This window comes from Dipodomys merriami, unplaced genomic scaffold (genome assembly GCF_024711535.1).
Source record: "Dipodomys merriami isolate MVZ:Mamm:240054 unplaced genomic scaffold, mDipMer1.0.p SCAF_177, whole genome shotgun sequence".
Lineage (NCBI taxonomy): Eukaryota > Metazoa > Chordata > Mammalia > Rodentia > Heteromyidae > Dipodomys > Dipodomys merriami.
Genome location: NW_027203126.1, coordinates 685079 through 702421, shown reverse-complemented (window position 1 = coordinate 702421; position 17343 = coordinate 685079). Strand labels below are relative to the sequence as shown.

The window sequence follows — 17343 nt, the reverse complement described above, 5'->3', positions numbered from 1 at the left end:
TTTACTCTGTGCCAGGCACACAGGATCCTGTGAAGAATTGTTTACTTCCATCTGACAGGTGAGGAATTAGAGACATGAAGACGTGACATCCTGACTCAGGGAAGGTGAGTCTCAGTTGCTGTTGCTGTAGTTGGTCTCAGTCATTATCAGGAAGTCATATAACAAAGGCTCTCTGATAAAGTGGCCTCAGAAGGTCAGGAAGCTGGTTGCCATGATAGCAGGTGGCATCACAATGGCCTCAAAGTCCACGACCCTCTCAAGTCTTGCAGGGGCAGGTGAGCAACTGCTCCTGTGTAAACAGCTTTCACAGCCTTGTCAACCTGTGCCCCAAAGCCTGGGGTTCTTGTGCTGAGTCTAGCTCCCCCTTGAGTCCCTAGCAGCTGGACCCAACCAGTGCCCAATGAGGGTCTGACTGAAAGGATGCACGGCTCTTTTGCCCACTGGCTCAGATCATCAGGGCAGTGTCCATCTGTGGGCTTCACAAAGGGCACTTCCCATAGAGACAGCTTGATGACTGCTTAAGGAGGAAGCTGAGCACACAAGAACCAGAAGCCAGTCCCTGTGGTCGACATGCCAAGGTTACTCACCTCTGCCAGCAGACCTCGGCTGGAAGCCCGAACCATTCTGGAGCCAAACTATAGATCACACCACCTTCTTTACAGGTATGTGTACACATGAAAGCAGGTCCCAAAGGGAAGGGCTACCTGGAGATGAGGTGGGTACACTGCTTCAGTCCCCAGTGAACCCCCAACTTTTCTCCACACTAGTCCCTGCTTTCTAGGTCCCTGAGCACAGGTTCAACTTGCTCAAAACTTAGCCCCATTTCCCTTCTAAAATGCAGTATCTCCCCAAGAGCTTTAGGCCATCTTCCTCTCCAAAATCCCTCTTAGCCCTTCCTTCCTTGAACTCCTCCTCCCCTTCCCCTCTGGTCCTCTCAGCTCCCTAACACTTCTCTTTCCAAAGCCCAGGTGATTACTGCTCACTTTGCTAAGGCCTTTTCCATTTGTCACAGTCCTGTAAGCCCTCTCTCCCAGAACACCTTCAAGACAATGACCTTTTGCAATCTAACTTGGTCTTGCTGTGTGCACTTATGAGGCCTTGTGCTGTTTTACTCTGTTCCTGTCTTCCAGCCAGCCCATACATCTTCTAGCCAGTTACCCTCTTTGCAAATAAGGAAGCTGAGGCTCTGCCTCCAGTGCCCAAGTTCGAGCTGGGGCAGTTCAGAGCATGGGGTGTTCTCTCAACTACAAGATGCTTCAGACATGAGCAAGCATCCATTCATCCAACATGAGCACAGAACAGGAACCAGAAGAGGGTGAAGAACCACAGCCTGGCAGAGGTACAGGTGGGAGTGGAGACTCAGGTGTCTTCCTTCTCCTTCACTCATGTTGCTCTTTTCAGGAAGCTAAGATACTAATGTCTGCCTCACCAGCCCCTTAGGTGTTGCTGGCTGTGTGAATTGACCTTTTAGAGAATCTGCTGAAAAAGAAAATCTAGAAACCATTTGAGTAGAAAAATGTACTTAGAAACAATAAAACCAACATAACAGTTATGCACTGTGTAATGTCTTGGTCAATGAAGGACCACTTATTCCAGGATATATACTATATAGCATATGGATGAAATAAGCTATAACATCTAAGTATGTTTAAGTAAACTGTTTTCAGAATGTTGCAATTATACATTGCTCGAAAAGCATCCCTGTTATTGGACAGTGACTATATGTCTAACTACAAAACAAAATCCACATTCAAGAGGTATGTGAGTTCCAATAAGAACAGTAAGAAAGTAATTGCTCTATATTCAGAAATTATTCTGGTTAACTTTTAAGAAGAAATGTGGGCCAGGTGTGGTGATATGTATTTGCATTCCTAGAATTTAAGAGGCTAAGACAGAGGGATCTTGAGCTGGAGGCCAGCCTGGGCTACATAGAAAGTTCCAGGTCCAGTGAGACCTGGTCTGAAAAAACAAGAGGTATGGAGGCTATGTTTAGATATAATAGCGATACAAAGTGACATAATTTTAATGCTAATAAGGAAGATTTCTGCCAGGCTTCTGTCCCCACTGCTTCTGTACTGGAGTTCAGGGTATGACTGCTAATAAATTCTGTTTCTTATGGGGAAATGAGCGGAAGGGGCATCATTTGATCCAGATGAATATAACTCACTATGTGGCAGTCATGGAAACAACCCAGACCTATAGATGTGGACAAAGCAGTAAAAAGCTACCTATGGCAACCCACACTGCAGCAACAGTAACAAAGAGTACACGTGATACCACCAGATCAGAACTTTATTGCACAATTAATGAACATCCAAAATGGAGAAATATATATGACATGAGAAGAGTGGTGCTCAGGGGTCCCAGCACAAGAACTTCAAGACAGGAAAAGGAAAGACTGAGTCATGACACAGTTTGCAACACAATTTGTTTTTATAGCACAATAGGAAAAAGGTAATACAGCCCTTAAACAGGACTTTTTAATAAACTCTGGTTTCTAGTAACCACAGGAAAATGCCCATAATTAGCTGTAATTTACTGAGATAGACTTGAGCAGAACATAATGAAAATTGAAACCTCAGAGAAAGAGTATGGGAAAATACAGATCATAAAAACAATGGCTTCAAGGAGCTGTAGCTATTTGAAGCAACAAACTAAGAACTGTGTCACACTGATGGAACAGAGGACAGATGGGGATGTCTGTGGTTCTGTCTTGGACAGATCCTCTACGTATATAACCCCCAGTAGGCCCTAGAGCTCCCTAGTATCTTGCCCCTGCCTAGTTGGTCAGGTGAGGACCCTTGAGCACGATGCTCTGGAAATTTTTTCTTATGGTCTTGCATCTGCTAGGCAAGCACTCTACTACTGAGCTCCCGCCCACCCTGCAGTCCTTCTACAGAAATTCTGACAAGACACTGCCTGAGGAAGGGCAGACTTGCTTCTCGCCACCTTTGAACAAAGCATCCAGGGACTGCCCACCACACTGTTGGGGAGGGGTCATTAGTTCATATTACTTTTCTTCCTTTGGGACCACTAAGTTAATAAACCTCAACATACACTGCACCAAGATCTCTGTTTTCAAGGCAATAATTAAATGTAAATGGAAATTTTAAAAAGAGAAAACTTTGTCTTCAGTCTTCATTGATGGTTGACAGTTACGGGTTAGAAGAAACCTATCTTGCCATGGAGAACAGCAGGACGCTCTTAGTATCCTTCTAGGATCTTACATTATAAACATAAGACTTAACTCTGCAGCGCTGTGTGAACTTGTTGAGACCTGTCTTGGAGGAGAAAAGCAAGGAAGTATCTTGGTGGGGCATACCCCCAGCACCACGATGTCTGGCCAGGCCTCATGTACCTGAGCAAGTGTGGCTGGACTACCCAACAGTGCTCTGAAGCCCGACCTGAACCAAGCACCGTACAGCTGCCTGGCAGCTGCGCACTGACAGACTCGGTGCCCTTCCCTGTGCTGATGGCACCAATGAGCTCAGTTCCACGCCACTTTGGGATGTCCATAAGGCTGAGGAAAGAAAGCAAGCATAAGATTAATGAGATGAGCAGGCTTTGGAACACTGGGAATTAACCCCGCACTTCACTTAAGAGCTAAAAACACAGCATGAACGACAGCTTTCGTATATAGCTAAGAAAGCCTTGACCCTTAGCCTTGGATGAAGCACCTGCCCTGAGAAACAAGCTCCTGGGCTGGAAATGTGGCTTAGTGGTAGAGTGCTTGCCTAGCATGCATGGAGCCCTGGGTTCCATTCCTCAGTGCTACATAAACAGAAAAGGCCAGAAAACAGCACTGTGGCTCAGGCAGTAGAGTACTAGCCTTAAGCAAAAAGCAGTTTAGGGACAGTCCCCAGGCCCTGAGTTCAAGCCCCAGGATTGGCAAAAAAGAAACATGCTCCTGTGTGTTCTGTGAACGCAGATCCTGCTGTACTCATTAATTCCGGGCTGTGGAGGCAGGAGGTGGAAATGCTGTTTCCCTGCACTCCTAAGGAATGCCCTCTGCACGTTAGGGCATTAAAATTCTCCAGGAAATCAGGATACTCTAACCTTGCTCCCCTCCATTCCCTAGCTATCTGACTAGAAGCAGCCAACCCTCCTGCTGGGTGGCACAGGTCGTGGGGGTGCACCTTAGAGTACCAGAAGCCCAGGTGGCCCTGGCAAGCAGAGACCTTCAGTCAGCTCCAGGGGCTTCAGGGTAACAGCCTTTCTTTCTGTCTCTGTGTTGCCCACAGTATCCTCCTCAGGGATCATTCATACTTAAGAGCTATTACAGAATGATGCAAAGAAGGGAGACAATGAGAGGCAGGTAAGCCATCAGGACCTAGGCCCAATGTCACTGTGGCCACTGCTCTTATATTGTGCTTTGTCCCCAGCACCAGTGGACACCACCACCGCTCAGCAGTCAGACTACTTGAGGGTCAGCAACAAACTCTGCTTCAGGTTGCATCCAAGGGAAGAGAAGCAGGAAGAACTTGGGACTGACGGAGAGCAGAGCCAAGCTCAGGACTACAGTGCCTGGCACCTTGCAGACTCCTACCTTGGGCCGGTAGCCTTGCTGGGTCATGGTCTTCATCTCCTGCTGCAGCCAAGCATCGGAGAGCTGCTCTGCCTGCCTGGCCGCCTCCTCTTCCTCCTTGGCCTGCTGGTCTGCTTCCCAGGCCTGCAGCTGGCGCTCTGCAACCTGGGTATCAAGAACAAAGTCACCTGAGACAGGAAGCACAGGGCAGATCCTGTCTCTGAGCAAGGACCACTAGATCCTGGCTGGGCTGGAGGATCAATAAAGAACAGTGATGGTAAGTGCCAGCAAACAGAAAGGGAAGCTGCAGAGTGGAAAAGGCCATGGGAGTGGGGCTGTGGGCATTATCAGTTATGGATGTGGCCGTGCCTGGGAGAACATTCTCTGTTATATAGCAGGTTCTGAAATGAATATATAAAGCAGCTGCTGGCAGAGACTGATGGCAGGAAAAGACAACAGACTAGCACAAGCCATGGATCTGGAGTGGATCTAAAAGGGATACACCGCACTCAGCCATGAGCAGGCACTGGAATGAGCTGGGGGCCTTTGAACCCTGTTCCACAAAAAAAAAAAAAAAGCCCGCTGCCTGCTGGTCCTTGTCTCCCTGCAGAAGCCAACGCTGCCTCTGAGCTCAGCTTTACCTGGGCTTCCAGCTCCTGCTTCCTGGCCAACTTTAGTTCTTCACTCTCCTCCTTCGCACGCCGAGCTGACTCCCTTGCCTCCTCTAGACTCTGAATGAGCTGCTCCCTGTGTTTTAGGGACTCTTCCTGTGCACGCCGGTTCTGTTCAATTTTCTCTCGTATTTGTTGTTGCCTTCCTGTTAAAACCTGTCCTCAACAACAGGAAAGGGAAGGTCCTCCTTTTAGTGTAAGCCTGGACAGGCTGCAGCCTTAGCGCACAGGCACATAGGGCTAGTCCAGCCCATGTGGGCCACATCTGCCACCCTCTCCCACACAGATGTGGCTGTGTGAGACCGAGCCCTCCCCTAGGACAGAGAAACCTTATGGAACAAGGCAAGACTCATTCTACCAGTGGCTTCAGACAAGGAAAACCCACAAGCCACACAGAGGAAGTCTAGCTTGTTTGCTCCGTGCCTCAGAAACCTGCTGTCTGGGTCCTGGCCCCAGAGCACTGTGACATTCCATCACTGGTCTAGAAGCCAGCAGGACTCAGGAAGCCATCAGACAACACCCAACAGCCTGCTTGCCACATGGGAAACTTAAAAGGAAATCAGAAAATCAAAAATCACTGGGGAATATTTGGTATTCACAAAAGAAAGAAATCACCAATTTCAAAATATAGAATAATTTCTCTTTCTAAACCACTTTAAAATCGCTTTTCAATGCAGGGATGACCAAGACTTTCTCCAGCAGGTTCCCCCAGGGCTGGGCCGTATCTTTTACACACACACTGGTCCATTTCTGGTTGTTATCTGTGCTGGAGGACCCTCCCATACCAGATGTTCCCTGCAGTACCATACGAGGATGCTTGAGATCAAATAGCACAGTGTAAGCTACGTAAGACAGATGGCACGCATAGACCCAGTAGAAGAAGGAGCAGTGCCTGTGGTTGACAGGACTCTGGGCGACTTTTTCATGTGAACATTCTATATGCCTGAATTTCTAATGAGTTTATATTACTTCTATAATGCTTTTAGTTTTTGCTGGTCCTAGGACTTGACCTCTGGGCCTGGACACTGCCCCCGGGCTTTTTTTTTTTTTTTTTTTTTGGTCTGTCATGGGCTTGAACTCTGGGCTTGGCGCTGTCCCTGAGCTCTTCAGCTCAAGGTGAGCGCTCTACCGCTTGAGCCACAGTGCCACTTCTGGTTTTCTAGTGGTTTATTGGAAATTAGAGTCTCACAGACTTTCCTGCCCGGGCTGGCTTTCAACCGTGATCCTCAGATCTCAGCCTCCTGAGTAGCTAGGATTACAGGTGTGAGCCACTGGTGCCCAGCTCGGGCTCTTTTTTTGCTCCAGTCTTATACTCTAGCCCTTGAGCAACAGTGCCACTTCCAGCTTATTCTGTGATTAATTGGCCATAAGAGTCTCACAGACTTTCATGCCTGGGCTGGCTTCAAACCACAATCCTCGGATCTCAGCCTCCTAAGTAGCTAGGATTACAGGCGTGAGCCACCAGTGCCCGGCTCTACAATGCTTTTAAACCCCACAAAATAACCAACACAGATGGTTTCCAGAACATGTGACAGGATCGGAATGTCAGTCCAGCCATCCACCCAGGACCAATGGCTAGCAGCATCCATCCCACAGCTGGGGTTACCTCGCTCATCAGTCTGTCCCTCGCCATCCGCTCTCGAGCCCACTCTGCCTCTCTCTTCTCCCACATCTCCTTGGCTTCCTCCCTGGCAAACAAAAAGCAATGACACTTTCCATCCAGCACTAATGGCAGAGATGGTGCCACAGAACACATGGTCTGAGCAGCACACATCGGGCCAAGCAGCAGGTAAACTCACCACATAGCCTTCAAAGATTACAATTAAGCACAACATTCACAGAAAGCATTGTTATAAGCATTTTGAAGTTATTTGTATCTCATCTCCTTTTAGGCACTTGTGCCAACCTGCAGCACAGCCGTCTAACACTGAATGAAACCATCAAGACTTAGGGAGGCACTGCCCGTGTCTGAGTCTGTCCCTACACAACTGGGGTGACTGCTAGCCCACCCTTGAGCAAGCAAGTGACCTAGAATCTCCAGGAGGAGCTTGGGGGTCAGTATCTAGTAATGGGAGAACTGCAAGACACCACATTTGCCAATTGCTTGATTATTTCAGCCAGATAGTTTACCTTTTATTAAAACCCAAAGCTAGGTCCAGTGGCACAGACCTGCAGCTCCAGCTACCCGAGAGGCTGAGACAGGAGGCGCACTTAAGCCCAGGAATTGGGGACTAGCCTAGACAACAATATTCCCAACTCAAAACAGAATTAGGCCCCAGACTCATTTTTATAGACCCAAGAAGCATTCACCATTTCCCTAATTTGTATTCTTATAGGCTTCTAAGATGGTCGATAAATGGATCATTGCCACAAACTCCAAATAACCGAAGGTAAACACCCCCACAAGCCAATCCAGGAGCAAAGACGTGAGAGAAGAGCAGGTAAGTTATTCCAGCAGATACCTCAGTCACAACAGTGTCCTCTGGGTGGATGCCCTGCCCTGCCCTGCCCAGGCAACAGCCACCTCACCTCAACAGCACCTGCAGCTCTTCCTCCCTTGCCCTCTCCAGCTGCAGCTGCTTCTCGATGACCTGCTTCATCCAAGCCGCATCAGCCAGGGCCTGCTCCCGCTTGGCCAGTTGTGCGCGCTGGGCCTCGTCTTCCTTCTCCAGTAGTGCCTGCAGGATCCGCCTGTCTGCCTCCTACAGGCAGGGGGGTGGCCAGTGGGTGGGCTGTCAGAGCTGTGGTGCCGTTCCTGCCCACCTTACCCCCCAAACAAGTCACATACAGACATGTGGGCTCCTCCGTGTTCTCAAGATGGAGAAAGATAGATGCTGGGCTGAGAAGCATGCAAGCATGGCTCAGAGGCTGCACAGGCCCGGGAGCTTCTGACTGAAGAGAGAGCCCTGCCACCACAGACGCGTCCTATCACACAATCTAGCAGCCACACAAAGATATGCGCAAATGGCTCACTTCAGCCTTAATATAAACGGAAAACCAGACACAACCCACAGATGGAGAATGACCTGCTATGTACAGTGTGTGTCTGTACAGCTTTATTACGGTCAAGCTAACTATCACTTCATAGTCACATTTTCTTTTTGAGACAGTCTCCCTATGCAGCCAAGGCTGACTTCAAACTCAATGATCCTCCTGCATCTACCTCCCAAGTGCTGGGATTACAGGCATGTACTAGCCATAGTCACTTGTATTTGTGGTAAAGACAGACTACTTAGTTTTAGAAAGTTTGCATGTGAGGCTGGGGATTGAGCCCAGAGCCCCATGTTAAGTATATTCCACCACTGAGCTCCAGCCCCTACATTTCAAACATATAACAGCACTGTTATCTGTAACCCCATGTGTACTTTAGATCTGTAGACTTCATCTTACAACTTGGACCTACATCGCCTATTTCCCGAGCATTCAGTTTTCATTCTTTTTTAAAAGAGAAGGCATCCACGTCTAAGCAATGAAAATACCTTTTTTCAAAGAGGGTGACATAGCTGCCAAAGTGGGGGATTCAGACTCACCAGTTCCTCTTGGATCTGCTGGGCACGTCTGTTAAGTTGTGCATTATACTGATGCTTCAAAAAGCGCCTAAAAGGTGAGTAAAGTGAGACGATGGCCCACTCCAGGCTATATCCCCTGTAGTTCAGGAACCCGGTCCAAGTCCTCCCCCGGGAGGCTCCCACACACCCCAGCTCGGCCTTGCGCAGGAAGGACGCCGTCTGCCTTCTCTCCTCCTCCAGCCTCTCCAGCTCACACTGCTGCCTTAACAGATTCTCTTGCTCCTTCTTCAGTTTGCTGGCCTGTGGTCACACAACCCAATGAGACTGGCTCCCAGGCCTTCCGTCCCGCCCTCCCCCACTCCCCGCAACTGGACAGGTACCACACAAGCCTGGCCACCCTGCTGCTCGTGACCTCTTCCACTTTGCCTGGGGCCTGAGCCCCTTGGCCCAGTTTAAGTAGCCTAGTTGGACAACCCCAGCTGAACCCCTTCTGTGAGAGCTCTCCCAGCCCTGTGCACTTCCTTCACTGGTCCACACTTGCTCTAACTTAGCTCCGTCTCCCTCTGCTGACACAGCAGCCATGGTGCCACCTGGAATGAGGACCTTGCCCAAGCTCTACCTCTAGCATGCAGACTCAGTGGTAAGCACTGTCTAGTAAATGGCACCTGCAGGTCAGGGGAAAGGAAGGGACTCCCTTCATCTGAGTAGGAAGACCCAGCCATCCCAGGGAAACTGAGCATAGTTCCCAACAGACAGACCACTGGGCCCAGAACTCTTGTGGTTTATGTCCTGAGACCCATGGGTGGTGCACTGCCGCCCCCGCCCCCCCCTCCACTCTCCCGGCTGCTTGATGCACCTGAAAATCCACATTCTTCTGAGAAGCCTCTTAAAAGGTCTCACAGGCCATCTAAGAGGTCAGGAATCACTTCTAGAATGTTCATGTTCTAGAATGTAGGTGTACAATGGGAGAACCATGGGAGAGAACACGGAGAGAAGAGAGATGCCAGGCCGGCTCTGATCTCCAGATGAGCTTCACCCCCATGCGCAGAGCAGAGGCCCCTGCTGGGAGCACTCACTTCCATCTCCTTCAGCTTCAGCTCTTCCATCTGCTGGCGCAGCACCTCAGCCTGCAGCTTGTCCTCCCGCCGCCGCCTCTCCTCCTCCGCTTTCATCCGCTCCAGCGCTTCCCTTCGGGCTGTTTCATATTCATTTTCATGCCGCTTGTTTTCCTCCTCTTCTGCAGCTTCTTGCTACAAGAGGCCAAGTGAACCTGGGAGTTCAGTGCAGCCAGCAGAGATCCAACTCCCTGCTGCCAGAGCAGGCCACAGGGCCCTCACGGGCTCTGCCCTATCCATGCAACCCAAGCAAGGAGCAAAGGGAGGGATTCAGAAATCCCAGGCTTCCTACCCCGCCACGAGTCAGCAAGCACCTTGCAAAATGAACCTGGAGGCAAAGCAACGGTGTGGACACTTGTCCCCAGAGCCGCCACCACAGCAAGGCTGAGTGCTGAGGCCATTGACCAAAAACGCCCTTAAAGACATAAGCCCAACAAGGAACTAGTGACTCACACCTATAATCTTAGCTATTCAGGAGGCTGAGATCTGAGGATTGCAGTTTGTAGCCAGCCCAGGCAGTAAAGTCTGAGAGACTCATCTCCAATTAACCACCAGAAAACTGGAAATGGCACTGGGCTCAAAGTGGTAAGAGTGCTAGCCTTGAGAGAAAAAGCTCAGGGACAGCACCCAGGCCCTGAGTTTAAGCCCCAAGACCAATTTAAAAAAATAAAAAACAAGCCGGGCACCGGTGGCTCACGCCTGTAATCCTAGCTACTCAGGAGGCTGAGATCTGAAGATCGCGGTTCAAAGCCAGCCCAGGCAGGAAACTCTGTGAGACTCTTATCTCCAATAAAAAACCACTAGAAAACTGGAAGTGGCCCTGTGGCTCAAGCGGTAGAGCACTCGCCTTGAGCTGAAGAGTGCAGGGACAGCGCCCAAGCTCAGAGTTCAAGCTCCATGACCAACCAAAAATAAATAAATAAAATACATCAAAAAACGTTCCATCTACCAGTCCTGCTCACCTGGCCTCACTGTGTCTGAGGAATGGTGGCCTGGGATCTTCAGATGTGTGTGAACAAGCACGCAACTTAACACATGGCAAGTAAACTGAGAAAGGGGCTGGACTCCCATCGCACCCAAAACAAGACAAACTCAAAGTTATGTGGAACCGGTTCCAGAGTCACAAACCAACCTGTTTCTTCTCTTCTTTCTGCGTTTCCCAAGAGCTTATCACATGCTTCTTGTGAAGGTCCGACTCAATCTCAGGAAGAGAAGGGAGAATGATTCCCTCACCAGTTTATAAGACATACTGAGACATACTGTTCATGAGACACACTGAAGGCATGCTACCTTCCATGCACCTACCAGAGTGGCCACAGATACAGAGATGCTCCAACAATTACGGTCTAAATGGGAGCCAACAAGAAATTTAAAGTCAAGCTTGCGTGCTGGAACTAAGTAACAGTGCCCTGGGATGAGCAGCATGTGTCAGCAGACACTGAACTGGAGATGCAGTTTCAAAGGTGCCTATGATTGGTGTAAAGTGCCAGGCCCCTGATCCAGAGAAACTGCTGGATTAGACACCAGTTTCCCCTGAGGTTGGCTTCCAGAACCATCCTCTGGAGCAGCAGCTGCAAGAATGTTGCTCTTGGTGACAAATGACATTACAGCAGCTGCTGTGTCTGTGGTTAGGGTAACAGATATGGGCTCAGAGAACCTTCAAAATCACAAGCTCAATGACAACCCTATCCAAAAGCTTTGGTTTGGAAAATTGTTTAAAAAGTTTCAGATGGGCTGGGAATGTGGCTTACTGCCTAACATGCATGCAGCCCCGAGTTTCTCAGTACCACATAAACAGAAAAAGCCAGAAGTAGTGCTGTAGCTCAAGTGGTAGACTTGAGCAAAAGCTCAAGAACAGTGCCCAGGCCCTGAGTTCAAGCCCCAGGACTGGCCAAAAAAAAAAGTTTAAAAATTCCTCTCCCAACTAGCAAATGTGAACTAATTTGAATGATCTGAACAAATGTCTCCGGATAAATAACTTCAGAGGAGCCACGTAGGCTGAGAGATGGCCAGGGAGAGCGCACTGACCACACAATACTCCATGTCTGAGTAACCACCCATTCTAAATAGAACTATGACTAAACAGCACCAATGTGTACAAACACTTAAGTTGAACTAAATGAAGATTCTAGTAAGAGCAGTCTCTGCTGTTGGTGCCAAGAAGCCAGCCTCCTCTTACATCCATCCTCCTGTCTCCTGCTACCCAAGTTCAAGCCTTCCCTATCCCTCAATCCCCTCAACTGGCATTACTTCTTCCAGCAGCCTCAGTACTCCTGCCAGGGTCCCCTGCACCTTTGTGAAAGGCAGTCCAGGTGCCTCCAGAAAAACGGGAGTCATCCAAGATCTGGCCATGTCTGCCTTGAGCCTCATCTTTTAGGGTGCCCGTCCTGGGCTCCCAGGACTTACTCTGTTCTCATGTGCGTAGCGGCATGAGATGACTGGAAAAGCCACCCCATCTAGATTTCTGTCACCTCACTCAAGTTAAAACCTCCAGTCCTTCCAAACTTCTTCCTTTCCTATAGAATGCCGCCTCAACACCACTGCCCAAAGCCCTGCACCCTGCACAGGAACAAGGGGCCCAGTGACTCCCCTTGGGTAGTGAGCTCCTTACCAGCAAGGGGAGTGCCCCCTCACAGTAGGCATGCAGCAATGTTCACGAATGCTTATGAATTTGATAAACTGCTCAGGCCCATGTCCACCAGATCTGCCTGGTGGCTGGAGCCTCTTGTCTAGCACAGCAAAGGCACATATGAAAAATCTGCAAACATGATTTCATCTACTCAGGCAAATCAGTGGCAGGTTCTTGATTTTTTTTTTTTACCTCTCTTAGTTTTGAGTTGTTCTTTTTCCAGTGTTCATACAGAAGTTGCTCTGCAATCTGTCAAGAAAACACAGGAAAGGAAGCTTGCTATGGCTTTCCAAAACCATTCACAGTTTGGATGAAGCTCAAGGGACATCAGCTCGGGCCCAGAGCTGCTCCGGTCGCGCGTTATCACTGCCCGCTCCGTGCACATCTGCTTGTTTTGCACCACAGCTTCACAGCTCTGGGAGCAGAGCATCTGAGCACAATGGCTGACACTGACAGCTGGCTCTTGAAGTGGTGACGAAAGGGGCCACACTGACGACACAGGTGGGTCCTTTCTAATAATAAACAGACTGAGGCTCACTTTTCACACAACTGCTTTGGAAGACAAAACATGCCCATCCCAGGCCTTTGTGGATCACAAGACTGAAGAGAAGATAGCTGAGTCACACAAAACACACTCTGCTCAGAGCAGAGCAGTCAGAGATGAAGCCACAGGCGTGACCACTGAAAGGCTGCGATGTCTCCTGAGTGCTAGGCCACATACCAGTTTCCTTTGCTCCTCTCGAGCTGATTTTAGATTCCTGTGCTGCTCCCGGATTCTTCTTTCCCGCAAGCTCATGCTCAGCCTCAGCTCCTCCAGCTCCCTAGCCAGCAGGTCCTGCTCCTCCAGGATAAGCTGCCTGAGCTTGTCACGTCGGGCCTCCAGACTCTTCCTCTTCTCCTCCTTCATCTTTTCCCGCTGGTAGGCGTGCATGCTGGGTAAGAAGGAGCCCACCACAATATCCTTTACACTACAGCCACAAGTGGTATGCAAGCTATGCGCCTCCATGTGGGTAAAAGGCTGAGGCAGACATAACAGATATGTGACTGGCGTCCCCAGCCAGAGTGAAGAGAGGATGTCACAGCGCACAATGCATATTAGAACACCTTGTTTTCATAAACAAAACAACAGGCTTACATGCATGTGCAGACAGTAGTAGCTAGTTGTTTGGGCAACTACTCTGTGCCAGGTCAGATATACAAGGAAGGTTTTGTATTACTTGTCACGTAAGTCCTATGAAGTAGACTGGGTTTGGCCCTTACTGATGAGGACACTGAGGCTTATGCATGCACAAGTCGTGTGCCAGGATTTCTTTCTAGGTCTGTCTACCTTTCCAGATTATGGTACTGGCCTCCATGACTGTACATGTATTTCTATAAAAACAGTATTTTTTCGCCAGGAACCGACAGCTCATACATGTAAGTCTGTGAGAGTCGTATCTCTAACCAGCAAAAAGCCAAAGTAGAGCTGTGATTCAAGTGGGAGAATGCCAGGGAGGATTCTAGCTCTCACCAGTGCTCTTCTGTCATTTTATCTTTTTCTAGGAGGATGTACTACTTCAACACACCCTAGGCCACATCCCCTGACCACTAAGTGGCCCCCACTTCCATCCAACAGGCAGTCACCACACTTACCTCCGCTGGTAGGAGGTCTTGGAACTCCATTCTGCCTGTTTGGAGCTGCAGACGTCAGACATCTTGAAATAACGATTGTTCTGTTCCCACTGCTGCCGAAGCTGGGCCTCCTGCTCGCGCTGGCGCTGGCGCACGACCTGCTGATTCAGGAGCCGCCGACTGCACCAGTAAGAAGGCAGCGTGGGCAGTGCCATCTGAGGGGGACAGCAGAGGTAGGTAAAGACCAGAAACCCTCCTCTCTGTAATGAGTGGCCCGCCCCTGCCCCTTATTTGCTGCACCAAGAAATCACCTGATAAAGCATCAAGACCGGGTCCAGTACAGATCAACAGAATAACAAGAACCCCAGACTGTGGCCCAGGCACCATTTTGTCAAATGATCTGACACCAAAGCTTCAAATCATCAATTTAAATGAACCTGAATTGTGCCCAGTAGCAGACCAGACAGGGATTGTCTTGGAAGTGCTGGTCCATACACACAGGGGACTTCCATGCTCTGCATAAAGTAACAAAGACCAGCAAGGCATGGCAGTGTGCAAATATAATCCTAATTACTAAGAAGCTCAGATCTGAAGATTGCAGTTCAAAGCCAGCCAGGGCAGGGAAGTCCATGAGACACGTATCTCCAATTAACCACCCAAAAAGCTGGAAATGGAGCTGTGGCTCAAAGTGGTAGAGCATTAACCTTGAGCACAAAAGCTCAGGGACTATGCCTAGGTGCTGAGTTCAAGCTCCAGAGACAGAAAAAAATAAATTTTTTAAAGTTGCTACTTTTCTTGCATAGCTAGACTCAGTTTTAAATTCTAAAGCTTTTAAGCAAGCTAAGCCTCTTGAAGGCCTAACTAAGCTTTAGCCATGCTAGCTCCTTTCTGAGGCTAAATCCTTGTGCCCAACAGCTCATCAAGTGTCCTTACTGCTAAATAGGATTCTCTCTCCTTCAAAGAAATTTTATTTTTGCTCTAGTCTCTTTTAGATTTGCCCAGCCAGCTCTACACCAGCTTTTCAAAAATGCACTATGCTTAATTGCTTATCGTGTTTTAACTATTCCATTTTCCTGTTTTTATTTTTGGTTAAAAAAAAAAGTCACTTCAGGGTACCATCATTCAAGGAGTGTGTTACTGAGTTCTTATCAATGAATTAGGAGCCCTTGTACAAATGGCATATGTTTCGAGACCAACAAACACAACACACAAGAGAGCAAACAATTCTAAGAGCCACTCTGAAAAACTACTCTGAAAAACTCCCCATAATTATGAATTTTCAAAACAATGATACTTCAACTTTTGGCTTAAAAAAAAAATTGCTGGGCTGGGAATGTGACTTAGTGGTGGAGTGCTTGCCTGGGATGCATGAAGTCCTGGATTCGATTCCTCAGTACCACATACACAGAAAAAGCCAGAGGTAGTGCTGTGGCTCAAGTGGTAGAGTGCTAGCCTTGAGCAAAAGGAGCTCAGGAACAAGTGCCCAGGCCCTGAGTTCAAGCCCCAGGACTGGCCAAAAAAAAGAAGTCATTGTCTTTATTTGTAAAGCTGTTACAAATATATATTATAAAAATGTATACATATATGTGCATAAATGTGTGTGTATATATATATATATATAGAGAGAGAGAGAGAGAGAGAGAGAGATAGTCATGGGCCTGAACTCTGGGCCTGGGCGCTGTCTATAAGCTCTTCAGCTCAAGGCTAGTGCTATACCACTTGAGCCATAGCACCACTTCTGTTTTTTTCTATTTATGTGGTGCTGAGGAATAGAACCCAGGGCCTCATGAATGCAAGACAAGCGCTCTACCACTGAGCTACCTTCCCAGCCCCTAAAAATGTAGTTTAAGAAACAAAAACAGGCCGGGTGCCGGTGGCTCACACCTGTAATCCTAGCTACTCAGGAGGCTGAGATCTGAGGATCACGGTTCAAAGCCAGCCCGGGCAGGAGAGACTGTGAGACTCCTACCTTCAATAAACCACCAGAAAACCGGAAGTGGTGCTGTAGCCTTGAGTTGAAGAGCTGAGGGACAGCGCCCAAGCCCAGAGTTCAAGCCCCACGACCGACAAAAAAAAAAAAAAAAACAGGAGCTGGGAAGGTGGCTCAGTGGTAGAGTGCTTGCCTTGCATGCCTGAGGCCCTGGGTTCGATTCCTCAGCACCACATAAGCAGAAAAAGCCAGAAGTGGCGCTGTGGCTCAAGTGGTAGAGTGCTCGCCTTGAGCTGAAGAGCTGAGGGACAGCGCCCAGGCCCAGAGTTCAGGCACCATGACTGGCAAAAAAAAAAAAAAGAAAGAATGAAACAAAAACAACCCACAGGAGACATCAAGGATGTGCCCAGCCTTTGACATGACCTTTTCCATCCTTGCCAAGCACCTCCATTACTGCTCAGATGAGAAAGTTCAAGTTGGAAGCCGGGAATAGAATCGTCCAAGATCCCAGAGCTCGGAATCAGAGGAAATGAAGAAGAGGTGGGAGCTTAATGGACGGCGGTCGGGAGACCCGAGCCCGGCCCCGGCGCGGTGCGCGCGGGGAGCAGCGCACAGGCCCGGCGGGGCTCCCACCGCCCCGGGGGCGGAGCGCGGCCTGGGTGTGGCCTCTGCCTGGGACCCGCCGCGGCTCCGGTCCCCGGATCGTAAAGCCACCGCCTCTGCCAAAGGTGACACCCGCGTCTCCAGACTGAAGGGTCGCCCGTGGGAGACATCACTGCCACCAGCAAGCTAAAAGCTTCGAGATTCCGACCCGATCGCCCTCCGAGCCAGGCTCAAACCCTTCGGCCTCCAGGCCCTCCCATCAACCCGGCGCGCGGGGCGGGGCGGGCCGGGCCGAGGGAGGCCGGGTCCCCGGCCGCCGCTGGCAGGGCCCGGCGCATCGCGGACGCGGGGCGGGGCCGGGGGGGGGCGCTGGTTCTCCCGGCCGAGCTCAGTCTCTCAACTCACGTTTCTCTGCGCCTGGAGTGTCCCAAGAGTCGCCGAGCTCGGACTGCCGCATGCCCGCGACCGGACTCCGCTCGTCCCGCTCAAAAGTCTCCCAGCCCGCGCTACACCCGCAGCGGGCCGTTTCCTCGTTCGTTGCCCGGGCAACGGAGGACCGGACGACGGCGCGCCGCGAGAGCCAAAATTATCTCCAACGCGATGGTGGACGCGAGAAGAAAACCATTGCGGGTTTGTCCTGTGGCGCCCCCTCGTGGTGGGAGGGGGAGCGACCACAATCGCCGCTAACGGTGCAAACTGCGAAGGATGGAGAAGAAAGGGATGAAGGTGGAAATCAAGGCGATAGGACAG

At 49.7% G+C, this 17343-nt stretch overlaps 1 protein-coding gene and 2 long non-coding RNA genes across 3 annotated transcripts; 2 read left to right on the top strand and 1 right to left on the bottom strand.

Moving 5' to 3' along the window:
• Nucleotides 1-281: 281 nt before the first annotated feature.
• Nucleotides 282-4685, top strand: LOC138829835 (uncharacterized). Its single transcript, XR_011372747.1, has 3 exons — nt 282-662; nt 1131-1339; nt 4383-4685. It is a non-coding gene; the product is annotated as an uncharacterized lncRNA (long non-coding RNA).
• LOC138829834 (trichoplein keratin filament-binding protein) lies at nt 2278-17130 on the bottom strand. Its single transcript, XM_070026375.1, has 13 exons — nt 16999-17130; nt 14082-14275; nt 13171-13381; nt 12642-12698; nt 10953-11021; nt 9782-9955; nt 8893-9005; nt 8727-8793; nt 7726-7898; nt 6803-6884; nt 5167-5352; nt 4547-4690; nt 2278-3520 (listed from the first exon to the last, which is right to left on the bottom strand). The coding sequence occupies exons 2-13, from the start codon at nt 14273-14275 to the stop codon at nt 3488-3490; spliced, it is 1503 nt and encodes a 500-aa protein (XP_069882476.1). The 5' UTR covers nt 16999-17130; the 3' UTR covers nt 2278-3487.
• LOC138829836 (uncharacterized) lies at nt 7058-14078 on the top strand. The gene is made up of 3 exons (XR_011372748.1): nt 7058-7250; nt 7533-7637; nt 13992-14078. It is a non-coding gene; the product is annotated as an uncharacterized lncRNA (long non-coding RNA).
• Nucleotides 17131-17343: the final 213 nt, after the last annotated feature.

What these genes read in the sequence shown, in the direction of transcription:
- LOC138829834 (XM_070026375.1), bottom strand. Translation starts at nt 14,275, where the DNA reads ATGGCACTGCCCACGCTGCCTTCTTACTGGTGCAGTCGGCGGCTCCTG. An exon ending in GAGAGGAGCAAAGGAAACTG is followed by an intron (nt 12,699 to 13,170) that starts GTATGTGGCCTA and finishes TTTTCTTGACAG; the next exon opens with ATTGCAGAGCAACTTCTGTA. An exon ending in CTGCGCAAGGCCGAGCTGGG is followed by an intron (nt 8,794 to 8,892) that starts GTGTGTGGGAGC and finishes CTCACCTTTTAG; the next exon opens with GCGCTTTTTGAAGCATCAGT.